Source organism: Marmota marmota, unplaced genomic scaffold (assembly GCF_001458135.2).
Source record: "Marmota marmota marmota unplaced genomic scaffold, marMar, whole genome shotgun sequence".
NCBI classification, from domain to species: domain Eukaryota; kingdom Metazoa; phylum Chordata; class Mammalia; order Rodentia; family Sciuridae; genus Marmota; species Marmota marmota.
Window position 1 is genome coordinate 40,827,791 of NW_025999853.1, and position 13,849 is coordinate 40,841,639.

At 42.0% G+C, this 13,849-nt stretch overlaps 1 protein-coding gene across 15 annotated transcripts in view; it reads left to right on the forward strand.

The window, feature by feature from the left end:
• Positions 1-13,849, forward strand: part of Grip1 (glutamate receptor interacting protein 1) — a 383,234-nt gene that overhangs the window by 357,569 nt on the left and 11,816 nt on the right. For all 15 annotated transcript variants that reach the window (XM_048805484.1, XM_048805527.1, XM_048805545.1 and 12 more), the window contains one exon: positions 2,006-2,239. In XM_048805484.1, coding sequence (XP_048661441.1) covers positions 2,006-2,239 — 234 coding nt within the window. The remainder of the gene's footprint in view (positions 1-2,005; positions 2,240-13,849) is intronic.

Below are 13,849 nucleotides of genomic sequence, written 5' to 3' on the forward strand. Positions count from 1 at the left end.
AAAAAAAAAAAAAATATATATATATATATATATATATATATATATATATATATATATATTAACAAAGCAAATAACCAGTCTAAGTAGGTAAAAATAATAGATGAATGGTCACCACAACAGGAAAACAATCATCGAGTACTGTCAGTTAGAGTGGATTAAACACAGAAATGATATATGTAAGTGCCAGAAAATAAAGGATGTCCCATAACACCAACACAGCTGGCCATGGAAAGGTTTCCATAAATTTTAGACAGGTATCTATCTGAAATAAACTATAAAATGGATGTCTACACTTGTTAAATGTTAAGGGCCTTTTTACCTACTAAAAAGGAAGTTGGGGCTGGCGATGTAGCTTAGTGGTAGAACACTTATAGCATCCTCAAGGGCTTGGGTTCAATCCCCAGAACTTCAATATACAAAAACATTTTATATGGTTAATGCTGGACTGTGAAGCAACTCACCCAGGTCACCAAAGATTCTGGAGCCATATTGCTGGGATTCCAAGCCCAGTCTGACAGGGAAATTGCTTAACTCTTTCAGGCATCTCTTTCCTTATTGCAAATGGGGAGGCATAATAATTATAATACCTACCCTATAGGGTTACTTAAGTATTAAATGGTGATCAGCACATAATGTATAGGGCACTTAGCATGGGCTAATGTTCAATGATCTGCAAAAAGTTTTTTAAGTTATAATTTTCCTTTTCAAAATTATCAGTGAGATAACTCATCCAGTCAGAATATCAATAAGTTTGCTGGTATTGTTTCTGTTTCAACATAGTTGTTGGATACATATACATGTTTTATTAGTAATGCATGCATCCTAGAGAGCTGGCAAATGAAAATACCCCTCACTTTGCAGTATTCCCTTTGGTAAATAGGTTTAGATAGTGCCCTCTGCTCTAAGATTGCCCATGTGACCTGGAGTAAGTCAGCCTTTTTGAGTCCCAGTCCCTCACCTGTAAATCAGGAGGAGTAAGAGAGCCTACCTCATAGAGTTGTTGTAAGACCTGCATGAGTGAGTACATTCCAAGGACTCATCAAATTAAATTCTGCATTGCTATGAATATAAATAAATCAAGCTTTAGCCAATCACATAACACAGTGAACTTGTTTTCCATTTCCATGATTATAGGCATATTTACCAGTGCTAGTTTACCTCTATGTATCCATCTTATCTAGGAGTACAAAGCTGGCTACAGTCATATTTTTAGAATCTTAGCATCTTCTTATCATGAGAAATGAACATTCCCAACATGATACTGGTTTTATATTCTCTTTTGTTCCAGTTCTGAGACTCAGTCATCTTTGGGATCTAATATTATCCTTGCTTAAGTATTATGCAGGAAATATATTTGAAACTAAACAAACTTCCTAATTCACTGGTAAAATCCAATCCAAGTTGCATAGCTTTTGAACAATAACATAAAAAAAATGATTATCCTCTGCAGATCTTGCACAGACCATTTCTAAGAAACACTGATCTATATCAAATGATGTAGAGGTCAACCTAGTCTTACTTCTAGGATGAGGCACTTGACAGACAATATATAGTGCTAGGTGGGAAGCTTGAGGATACACTGCCTGTGTACCCATAATCCCATTCCAACCCCTTGTTAACTCCAGTTGGAGCTAGAAAGCAGCCTGGTTCCCATTGAGAGGTTCTTAGCTTATTTCTACAAGAGCCCACTCACTGGAAAGCTAATGCTTAAAATGCAGTTTGCAGTAAGCAAATGTTGTTTTTAAACTGCTAGGGGTGGTATTTGATTTAATAAACACAGGCTTAAGTACTTACATTGGATTTTAAAAGGGCATTACAAATGTCACTTGAAAAGCATTTTCCAGACTTTCATAGTTCAATTAGTATGTCCATTCTCCAGCCTTTGCCTCTGCCCTGAAGAGAATGTATTTTGACTGGGAAGAAGGACAATCATGCTTAACGTTGAGCAACCAAACCCTTTCCTCACCCATGGCTTAATTATTTCTGAAAATTGTCAATGCCACAGGCAACAATCATGTCGGGGAGCACTATGAGTCTGAATCACGAGGCTCCAACACCTCGCAGCCAGCTGGGGCGACAGGCCAGCTTCCAGGAACGGAGCAGCTCACGGCCACACTACAGCCAAACAACTCGGAGCAACACCCTGCCTTCAGATGTGGGCAGGAAGTCTGTGACCCTGAGAAAAATGAAGCAAGAAATAAAGGAGATTATGTCCCCAACTCCTGTGGAGCTGCACAAGGTCAGGAAGCTTTCTTCTCTTTCCCGGGGGGTCAAATTTAGTTTTTCACAGTGTGGTGCAGGCATAGGGCAGCCCTCTCCATGGGCTTAGTCAAGGAGACAAACCAGAGCCCAAAGGCAGATCTCCAGAGGCTTTGGTCTATCTCAAAACATGATCCCTACAAAGTTATTCTTAAAAGCAAGGAAGATTTGCTTTCAAGCAGTGTAGGTGTCAGAAATGTATTTATGTTCAAAATCTTATGAAAATGTGAGGCTCCAATATCACACGGAGCTATTATTAGTATATTATTCCAACCTCATGAGAAGGGGGGAAGGAATCATACACTCATAGCTTCTCTGAAAAGGGGTTCCGGCTTAAAACCTCAAGTACAGACTTAGAGTAGATGGTAAGGAAGTTCTCTTGGGCCAGGACAGGGTGGGCCCTGGTGATGTTCCATCTCTAACTATGACAGTTGCTTCACTGTTCACTCAGAGCTGAATCCAGAGCTGTTGGCAGAGTTCAGACAAGACATATGTATCAATGTCTATGGGAGCCTGGCTGAGGAGAGCTGTGTTCAGGAGGTGTCTTTGGCTTCCTTTCTAGAGATAGTGCTTTAAATTTGTTAAAACACTAGAATGTATAAAATAGTAATAATCTCGCCCCCACTTTTCTGAGAACCAAGACTCTCCCTTAATTAATAATCTGTTAACCGAAGATTCGTCATTCATCTTACCCAGAAGAACAAATAAGGTCAGATTGAAAGTAGACAACAGGCCTCTACTCCCCTTTTCCTCTTAAGACTTCGGTTTCCCTAACCACCCCAAAAAATCTGTCTATTTATTTTATAGTAGACAAAAAGGATATCGTAAAAGAAAAAGGATAGTATGGAAGTTGAGTTCCAATCCTGGGTCCGTTCTTTCATCACACACTCATTCATTCATTTAATACATAAATTGGGCATTCATTCACTAAAAGAATGTATTGCAAATCCTCAGGGAGCATGAAGCTGAGTGGGAAGACAATCTTGAAAACAGTGGGGAGATAATGGGATAAGTACAGTGGTAGAACAAGTCAGAGCAGCCTGGGAGTGCAGAAGGTGAACCCTAATTGACTGTAAAGGGGACAAGAAAGGCATCTACAAGTAGGTGTTGACCACGTGGAGAAAGAGGCGGAGGAGGGAGGCGTTCCTAACACAGAAAGAAGCATGTGCATAGGGATATCCAAGGTGGTACATTGAGGGAATGTATATCTTCCCACATGTTCAGAGTCTAGAATTGGAGCTCTGAGCATCAGGAGAAAATTAGACTTACAGAAAAGCAAAAATGTCTCTGGCATTTTAGAAAGGGAAACCTGGGTCAGCCCCGTACAGCAAGATAGCTCGTTCACCTGTTTACCACGCAATAGTTACGTCGGCTTGGTAAGTCACATATCCTGATATGCTAATTGAGGCACACCATTAGGCTGTGGAAGCCACATATTCAGTGCTAATTCTGCTATACCAAGAGGGCTGGCCCCTCCTGATTTTCTCTCCTCTCAATGTCTACACATGCAGAGAAGAGCATGCTTGATAACCCATCCTCCTTCAGGCCAAAGAGAAAGAATGCCAACATGTTTTGAGTTCCTACAAAGGGCTATGTACATATTGTATACTTTTAGCCCTCACAATAGCCCTCTCCTTTAAGAGATATTTACTATCCCTATTTATAGGAAAAGGAAATAACAAGTACAAAATAGTCGTTTTTCTTTTTATTGTTGTTTTTCATCCTGGAGTAAGGCTGTCTGCTCAAAGGACAATTATTGATGGCCAGGAATACAAAAGATCTGTCTCCTATCCCACCTGTGCTGAAAGCATTTAGTAGAGATAATGACAGTGAATTGGATGTGCAAGTTATTATAGTTTTTATTTTTAAGTAGCTATACTAAAAAATACATCTTGTTCAAAAGGAAAAAATGTATTATCCACTTATTGACATGATGAGCGGAAGTGGATGGACTCATTGGGATATCTGTGTAGCAGTTTGTGAGTGGGAGGCTACAACATCACAGACATAGATGAGTCAGCGTGAAGAAATGACATGCTTTCCCCCCCCCTTCACTTCAGTCCTTTGTCCTAAATAGCAGCAATACGTGCATTTCCCATGTAATTTCACTTTTTTTCTAAACTGATTCCCAACAAAACAAGACTCTCAAAAATAAATGGTGTCCTAGAATTAATAAGACCTAACATTTCCTAGTTAAGTGAAGAAACTGAGGAGCCTGGGGCCTAAAACTATGGACTTATTGGAGTGGTTTATGCCCACATCTCGAGTATCTTCTTTCTAAAGTGAATTTGTTACTCTGGTTGGGCTTGCATCCAAGGTGTTTGTTGCTTACCATCTTCCAATGCCGAAGTGCTTGAGAAGGAGAGCAACCATCATTAGATAAGATTCGGAGCTCACAGCCAAGACTGTTAATTGTGCCTGGGTCTTTTGAACACCGAAAGATTACCCAACATCGTGAAAAGGCACAGTGACTTCTTGTTGGAATAGAGTTATTGTTTCTTTGGGATGTTGCTAGACTGTCATAAACCTTTGTGAAAATTAGGGAAAGGCACCTTGGGGTGGTGTCATGGAGAGAGGGCTAGGGAATTAGAAAATGTCCCTTCCTCAAGATGAAGATAGCTCAAACCAGAGTGCCTAGGTTGGCAATCAGAATGAGGACTGGCTTTCAGTCCCCAAAGCCCCATTGCAAACTGTCCTAATCAGATCTGGTGGAAGAGTTCCTACAGATCTGCAAAGGCCAGAATGGGCAGGCCAGGTGGGATAAACAGCACACCATTCTAACCATGCATGGTGCTCACTCTGTTGCTGAGTTTCTGTTTGCCATGTGATTAAGCTTTGGACCTGTTCATATCCAGGCCAGTGCCTGCAAATATATTATTTTCCCTAGAAGTTGGATTACCTGAATGAATGAACAAGGACCCCTTGCATTGCTATAAAGTAAAAAGAGTGGGGATAAAAGCTGAAACCACTTCATTTCCTGGGGACAGGAGTGGAGTGGGTCACTAATACCATCATTGTAAAGAAGGAATGAAGTATTGGCTTATCTACCAGTTTCTCATGTCTCATTTTGCTCTCCTTTCTTTGCTCCTCATTGTCTACCCACCCTTTCCCTCCATTCTTTTTCTCTCTTCAGACCTTTGGAAGTTCCCCAGTTGTAAATGGTTTTTGTTCATTTCCTGTCATCTATTTCTGATGCTGTACCAGAGTCTGGCAAGCTTTTCTTCAAGTCATCCACATTCATCCTGAAAGTAAAGGAAAAACTAGTTGTTATCCTTCCAACTACATAGAAGTAGGAGGAAAGAGGAAGTTGGTTTGGATTGGCACTTAGTATCAGAGTGAGAGAGAGTCCAGGGAAGTGATGCTAAATCCCCATAGGCCACTGCTTCTCCAACTTTCTCAGCCGAGACGCAGTCTGAAATACGTTGTATTCATGAATTCAACACACCCTTACGCCCACACTAACATATGAATGAATGAATCCAAAAACTTTTGCACAGTATACACTGACATTTTTGGTTTCTTTTCAAATGCTAATTGCATTAAGATGATTTCAGGACTTATTCATCAAATCTCAACTTGGCCAGGCATGGTGGCACATGCCTGTAATATCAGAGACTCAGGAGGCCGAGGCAGAAGGATCACAAGTTCGAAAGTCCTTATCAATTTAGTGAAACCCTCTGCCCCTTAGTAAGATCTTGTCTCAAAATAAAAAGGATTGGGAATATGGCTCAGTGAGTAGTAAAGCACGCATAGGTTCAATCCCCAGTACCAAAAAAAAACTACACACAATACAAAAATAAGTCTCAATCTGTAGTTAGAGGACTACAGCAATAGAAATAGTTTGGATTATGGACCCCTTGTAACCTTTACTGAGGGCTGCTTGTTAAGATGCACAATCTTCCTAGGCCCCACCCAGACTTACTTTGTCAGCATTTTCAGGAGGAGAAAAAGAACTATATTTTAGCAATCCCTTCAGTAGATTCTTCAGTGCAGTCTAAAGGTTGAAAATCGCCCCCTTAGGTTTTGCTAACAGCAGATGATTATTCTGTTTCAGGAAAATCATAGGGAGCAACAGAGTGTCAGTCTAAAGAGGGAGGGAGGAAGGCTCATCTTAGCCCAGCAGTTTCTGTATTTTATCTTTAAAATGAATTCTGTTTTGTCCTGCAGCTTATCGCAGGTTCTTTCTCTTTGCAGATAAGGAGCTTGTGATCTTAGCTACAGTTCATCGATAACCCTTATTTCCCTTCTGAAACTTAAATATCCTTTGGTGTCCACTTAATCTATTTCTGAAATGAATTCTAGCCTCACTTCCTTTCACACCTTAAGGCAAAACAAAATCTTCAATAGAATAGAACGTTCCCCACATTCAGAGCATTTGAGCTTTTAAAAGCTGTATATTGACATTCCCTTTTCCCCTATCATTCATGGTTTTCAATAGAACTGAACTCCTTAATTGTATGCCAGTAGTTATTTTTCTTTTTACAGAAGTGTTTTTAAAATAATTGTCAGCACCTTCCTCTATTTATAGCTACTGGTGGCACAAAGCTGGAACATCTGAGTCACTCCTAAGTGACCTCTGTTCTTCCCAACTGGTTTTGCTAACATCAGCTTTTCCTCCACCCAAGGTCACCTTGTATTTGCAGTATGTTTTGAGTTTTCTGAGAGGGGAGTTCTGCTCTTCATAGTACAGTAAAGCTGTTTTACTCTTTGGAAGAAGTGTCATTTTCAGTATTTAAAGCCAGCTCCTGGTGCAACATTCTCCTGAGGCAGTAACAGGCACAGCCCTAGGAACGAAGATGAAATGGAAATACATGTCTTATTCTGGCACACGCCTCTTTTTCTTCACTAAATATTTGGAGCTGACACTCAATATCACACGTGCCCCCATGCCAGGTGTAGACCATCTCCAAATAGCTAGAGGAGAACTGTCTGCTGTGAAAATCAGTCAGAGCTAAAGCAACACCCTCAGCATATGAATTTTTTGCTTTTGTCTGTCACTTTTTACTAGGTTGAGCCTCTTTCTCTTCAGGCAAGGAATGATAAACCAGAGAGAAAACAGGCTCTGTTGTGAGGCAGACCTAAGTTAGGCACAGTCTGCCACTCGGGAGTCATGTTACTTCTGTGCACCTCCAATTTCTCACTTAGCAAAGAGGGGGCAGGGTCACCTGTTATCAGGAGAGGAAGACCTCACAAAACAGCCTTTTCCAGGTGAAGTCACCATCATTCAGACTTCTGCCTCAGCCTTGGTGTCAAAAACTCAGAAAGTGAGATTTCCTCAGGAACCCAGACTCACACAAGCTTCAGACTGCCACTGTAGGGCCACCAGAGACAGACAGAAGCTGGAGTGGGATCTGAGAAACTGGTGTGTTACCAGTCCCTATGTCAGTCTGAGGAGAGGTTCTCTCACTATGAATTCAGAAAACAAGGACGTATAGGTGGGGTGTCCAGTTGGGGTTCAGGTTCTTGGCATCCCAAACAAAGAACTGAGAAAAACATGCAGAAGTAAAAAGAAGAGCATAGATTTATTAAAAACAGAGGTCCATGCCATAAAGTAGGGCAGAGTGGGCCTAGCGAGAGGGTGTGCCTTTTATGTGCTAGCAGTACCTAGGTCACCTCCCCACGGACCTGATTGAAGACCTTGCCCCATTTGTTCCCAGTGGTTCCTTGATTTTTGCCTGGTTATAGACAGAAGCTGTGGCTGGAGTAGCCATGAGTGATAAGCCCTCGGTGGTGGGAGCTGTCCTGGTAATGGGATCTGTCATAAACAGGGACATGATAACTCATCAGTCTTGAACTGCAGCCAGCATTTTTTTTTTTTTTTTTTATGTGCCCTGTCACCACCATCTTGATGTCTCGATATCCTACCTCAGTTGGGGAAACTAAAATTGAGGACCAAGGGTCAGAGTGTGGATTGAATGTTGCAAATAAATAATGGCAGCCAGCCCTGACAGTCCTCAAGATGTACCATTTCCGTTGGTTTTCTGTATCTGTGATTCTGTCCAAAGATACTTTTTAAAATATAAAAAAATATATATTTATTTTTATATGAATGATAGGCAGGTGCCAAAAACACTTGTTTGCTTGAATCAAAATCAAAGAATGACAGCAGGAAAAAACACTCATTTAAAGAAGGATAAAGAAATCATACACATATAGATAGAGAGATATAGATACATCTCAGTGAGAAATGAGAATGTCAGAGTAAGATTTCTAAGTTGGAATCAAACTGCGCAGTGACTTGTAGAGGAATTAGGCAGGCTTCAGGGCTATTTTTTTTTTTTTTTAATACTGGGAATGGAACTCAGGGGCACTACTTAACCACTGAGCTACATCCCAGCCCTTTTTTATATTTTATTTAGACAACAGGGTCTTGCCGAATTGCTTAGGACCTCACTAAGATGTTGAGGCTGGCTCGAACTTGCAATCCTCCTACCTCCTGAATCACTGGGATTACAGGCATGTACCACTGCACCCAGCGGTGACTATCTTTTCTAAAGGCAGAGCCGAAATCATTTGCATCCCTCCCAGTCAGAACTCAGTTTGTATCTTATCACTTTCCCTGAGTTGCTGTCACCTTTGCAGCCTGTGCTGTGAACAACAGAAATGAAACAATAAGTCCAGCAGACTTGCCATCCCCCAGCCACCCATGATGCTCAGGCAGGCTGGCTGGACAGCCTTCTAATATGCTTTGCTTGTGGTTTGATCATGAGTCTTATCATAGCTGTCATGGGCCCACCACCACCTCTCTTCAGAAATTTTAATAGTTTCCCTTGAGTCTGACTGTTCATCTCCCTCTGATGTCCTTGTGCATCTCCGTTGTGGTCAAATATGTTTATTTATAGGGTGTAAAATTTCATGTTATCTACAAGATGGTCACTTACAAGTGGTGTAGCTCTCTAGGTCATTCTGTTTCCCTAGTTTCCAGGTTCTTAGAGAAGAGCCCTCTGCACCTGTTCCTCCACCAGTGCTATGCCAAATTAGTGGGGCTGTGGTCCTTAACTGGCTAACAATCCAGTCCTGGGCTTGTGTCTCTCCTTCCCTAAATGGAATGTAGAGCTCTTTCCTTGCCTCGGGCTCTTTGTAATGTCAGAATTCAGTGATCCCTAGATTGAGGAAATTCAATCAAGACAGCTGGCACTCAGTGCCCTGGAAATCTGGTCATTGTAACTTGTCATCTTTCCTGAATGACAGCAAGCCTCGGCCCCAGTACCCATAGGCTCAGGGTGTGGGTGGACAGTATGCCTCCTAATCAGAACTGCAAGTGGTCCCTGAATAAAGGAGGCCCACGTGGGCCTATGGGAATAGAAGTCTGTAAATGGCAAAGGAGTCAAAAAGGGTTAAGAGTTGGAGAAGGGCCAAGTCATGGTGACCGGGAGGCTAGGAAGCAGAGGTAGAGTGGAGGGCAATGATGCTGTGAGGAGAGGCAGCAGGCAGTCCTGAACAGAGATGCCAGGATAGAAGTGACTGAGGCAAATAGAAAGGGTCAGTGATGGAGCTGACAATGACTAGGTGACCAACAGCAACCCACGACTGGGTTTGAGCACCTGCAGAATGTGGAGAATAGTCTCTTTCATCCTTGACGTTATGTGAAATGGTAGGTGTGCCGAAGGCTCACTGGAGCTAATCAGGAAAAGAGCATGTAAATCCACCACAGCTGGTGGGAACGGTGTGCTCCCTTGCTTGGGACTCATGCTCCAGGGACAAGTCAGCCCCTGACCTGCTCACACTTCGAGCCCAATCCCAGCTCCTGGTTCTCTCCTTGGTGAGCCCTAGTTTTTCCAGCTCTGTTGCCAGAGAGCAGCAGAAGGCAATGTTTGAAGCAGCTGTCCCTTTCTGTCCTCTGCCAAGGAGACTCCCCAGACAGGAGGCAGCAGCTGCCTTTCTGACCCAATTTGTCTGGAAACCCAGGAGTTTCTAGATTGCTTCCTCTTGAGTTAGAAAATTGCAGTTGGGAAGATGGCATCCTTTTTTTTTTCTTACAGCCCCACCAGTAATGTAGGACTGTCCTTAAAATTGACATTACTTGAATTGTCAGGTTTAAAGGAACAGGACTGCCCCAATGTTGCCTCCAAGTATAAATCCAAGTCCATGGTGATTTGCAGGAAAACCAGCATCATCTCTGAGAGGGTGTTGGTTTGCTTCTTGAGGCTACTGGGACCAGAGGTTGAGACATTGGGAGGCTGTCAGGGTTTGGGAACTATTTCTAGAATGACTGTCACTTGCCATGACTTGCTCAAGATGCTAGAGCAATTGCCTTTAAAATCCAAGTGAGGAGAGAGTGGGCTCAGCTGGCTAAAGCTTTTCACATGCATCAAAACTGAAAACAAGAGCTGTGAGTTTCTGATCTTAGCCTGGAGGACTTTATGCAGACATGCATTGACTTGCTTAGAAATGTAAAACAAGGCAAACTTATCATTTGTTGGGGTAGGTGGGGTGGGGACTGGAAATTGAAGTTGGGGTGGGCTTTACCTGTCAGCATCATCTCCAGGCCTTTTTACTTTTTATTTTGAGACACTTGTTCTTGAAAAAATTACTTAGGGCCTTGCTCAATTGTTGACACTGGTCTCTAGCTTGCAATCCTCCTACCTCAGCCTCCTGAGTCCCTGGGATTACAGACATGCACCACCGCACCTGGCTACAAGGTTGAACTTGAATCCAGGTGAATGCCCTCTGCCTACTGCCACAGCTTCTGCTTTGAGGTGGGGGTGCCATTAGAAGCAATTACAACATGGGCTAAGGAGAGTTCAAGTTCAAGGGAACTCTATAGAACTGTATTCCAGCTCAGAATGTTATGTTCCAAGAGGTATATTAGCTCTTTCAGAATAGGAAGGAAAAAACAAAACTTGCAAATGTGTTTATGCTCCAGGTTCCCCAGAGGCATCCTCTGATCAATACTGAATAAGACCCTTCAAGAAAAATCTTGCTTCACATGGGCTGGGGGATTGCAAAAACAACTGTCAGAATGATGATCTTTAGAAAAAGAGAGCAGGAGTTTGCCTGGATGTTCCTGGAAAACCACAAGAGGGCTCTGATGAGAAGAAACAGCAGACATGATAAATTATTTATCCTTAGCTTGTTGAGTTGTTGGAAATGAATGAAGACTTCCCAGCTGGCTAGGAGATTATATGTTAAGAGAAAGGGAAAAGAAAAGAAAAATCATGATTTTGAGGAAGGAACACAGCAAATGAGGTCAGGTATTCTAGAGCTGATGCTTTCTATCGAGACAGGTCTCTCCATTACCTTCTTTAAGGCTTGGTGTCCTTATGAGTAGATAGGGAGTGCGTTTGTTGTGCAGGGTTGTTGGGAGATCAAAAGCAATCATATCTAAGAAGCTGCCTGGGTAAGGGATTCATCTGTGGGGAGAAATATGTGATATAAACTTCAGAATCCTTAGAACTGTTTTTGGACTAGAAATAAATCAAAAGTAACCATGACCAACCTATAGGGAAACAGAGCTATGCAGCATACTTTGTGGTGGCTGCTTTGAGAGCAGCCAGCTTTGTTCCCCTTTCTTGTGATTGATTTCTAGAATCTTCCCTTCTGTATGTTTTTTACATCATTTAATTTTTGTTAATTTACTATTATCCAAGATATTTCCAGGAGAAGGATACAGCTGGCTATTAAAATTCAGTACCCTCTAACCTTAGGAAATCTTCCCAGAGAAACAGATTACTTTCCATTTTAAACCGTTTACTAGCCTCTCATCCTGAGGAGTTTGACAGAGAGATATATCAAGTGTGAGCCTTAGGAAAGTTGAGGATCTTGGCTAGAAACTGAGACTTTAAAGTTAATGGGTGAATCTGCTAAGCCACTCTGGTCCGGCATCACTTCCAATGTTTTGGTTAATGTGTTACCATTGATTGGTATCAGCAAAACCAAGTATGGTTAGCCATGCCCATCCCGGGTTCTGGCCTGGGGAGCGGTACTCAAGAGTCAGAGGCCAACTGAACAATGAAGAGCTTTACAATTATTCCAAGCCTATACCAAATGTTCCCCCAAATACAAGAGTTCTAGATTACTGCATTGGAAAACATGTCTCAGATTTAAGACCACAGTGCGCTTCCCACTATCCATTGCAAGATTAGGCAAGGAACTCTCACATTCAGATGTGCCTCAAGAATGTGGCTAAGTTTGCAGGACAGATGCTGATCCACTTACCCAACAAGCCATAGGTACAGGGTCCATACTGCTGCACCCACGTAGAACAGGTACACCTAGGAGGATGCATCACACTCTAAGGAGTAGTAGCAATGTCCCCTGCCCCAGGTACGCTGCTTGTCACATTGAAGACAATATGGCTAGAAACAAAGACAGAAAAGGAGCAAAAGGATAAGAGACCCCACAGTCAAAATCAAAGACAGGCATATAAGCAGGGACCTCAAGAAGAGAGATTTCATCTACTAGTAAACAGGGCCCAAGAATGTCAGTCTATCAGAACCCTATTACCTATTTGCCTCCTCCTCCTCTTACTCCTTTTCCACCTTCCCCACTATTCCTACTTTTCCTCCCTTTGAAGGAAGAGCATGGAGATAAAAGGAAAGGGGCTAAAATATACAATAGCAGCATTTCCTCCAATCAAGGCTCTTTGGGGATTGGCTGTTACCAGAAGAGGGGCATGAAGTATTCATGGTGAGTCTGTGATATCTTATGCTATCAGAACAGAGGGTTCTATCAGAAGGACCATGAGTCCACGTGAAGGACTCCCATGCCCAAAGATGATGAAAGCATTTTGAACATCCAAAAGAATATTGATGCAGTTGACTGAAATACAACAAATAAGTCTGGGAATGTAGCTCAATATAGAGTGTTTGCCCAGCATGCACAAGGCCCTGGGTTTAATCCCCAGCACTGCAAAGCAAAGAAAAATGACAATTATACAAAAACCCTTAGAGTCATATTGATACCTTACTTAACAGAAATCCCCCCCACCCAAAAGAAATTCTCATTGGGAACACCATTGGAACTATTCAGAGCACTCATTCTATGTTCTGAAATTGAAAAGAAAGAATTAACATTCATTCTGCCTATCTTACATGGATTGCATTTCAAAGTAATCAAACAACAATAATTGAAGAAAGTATTCTCCTTTACAGAATAATTCTAGGTAAGAAATATATGAGATTCATAGGATTAGAAAAAGATTATCACTTGGCAACCCTAATGAAATTATTGATTCAGACAGTGGTCATGTCATGTATGCACAAACCATTAAAGTTGATGAGGAGCCTTACAGTGGAGGCATTAGGCTGCCATCACCTGACCATCCCCAAGTGGGACAGGGGACTCTGAATGACTAAGTGATGATACCACCAGTTCCTGCTCCCTTACATGTTGAAGTTTGGACATTAGAGAAGCACAGCACGCCGAGGCAAGCATATAAAGCAGGGTTTATTTTAAAAAGGGGTAACATAGGGCTGGGGATGTGGCTCAAGTGGTAGCACGCTCGCCTGGCATATGCGAGGCACTGGGTTCGATCCTCAGCACCACATACAAACAAAGATGTTGTGTCCGCCGAAAACTAAAAAAATAAAAAATAAATATTAAAAAACTCTCTCTCTCTCTCTCTCTTTAAAAAAAAAAAGAAAACTTT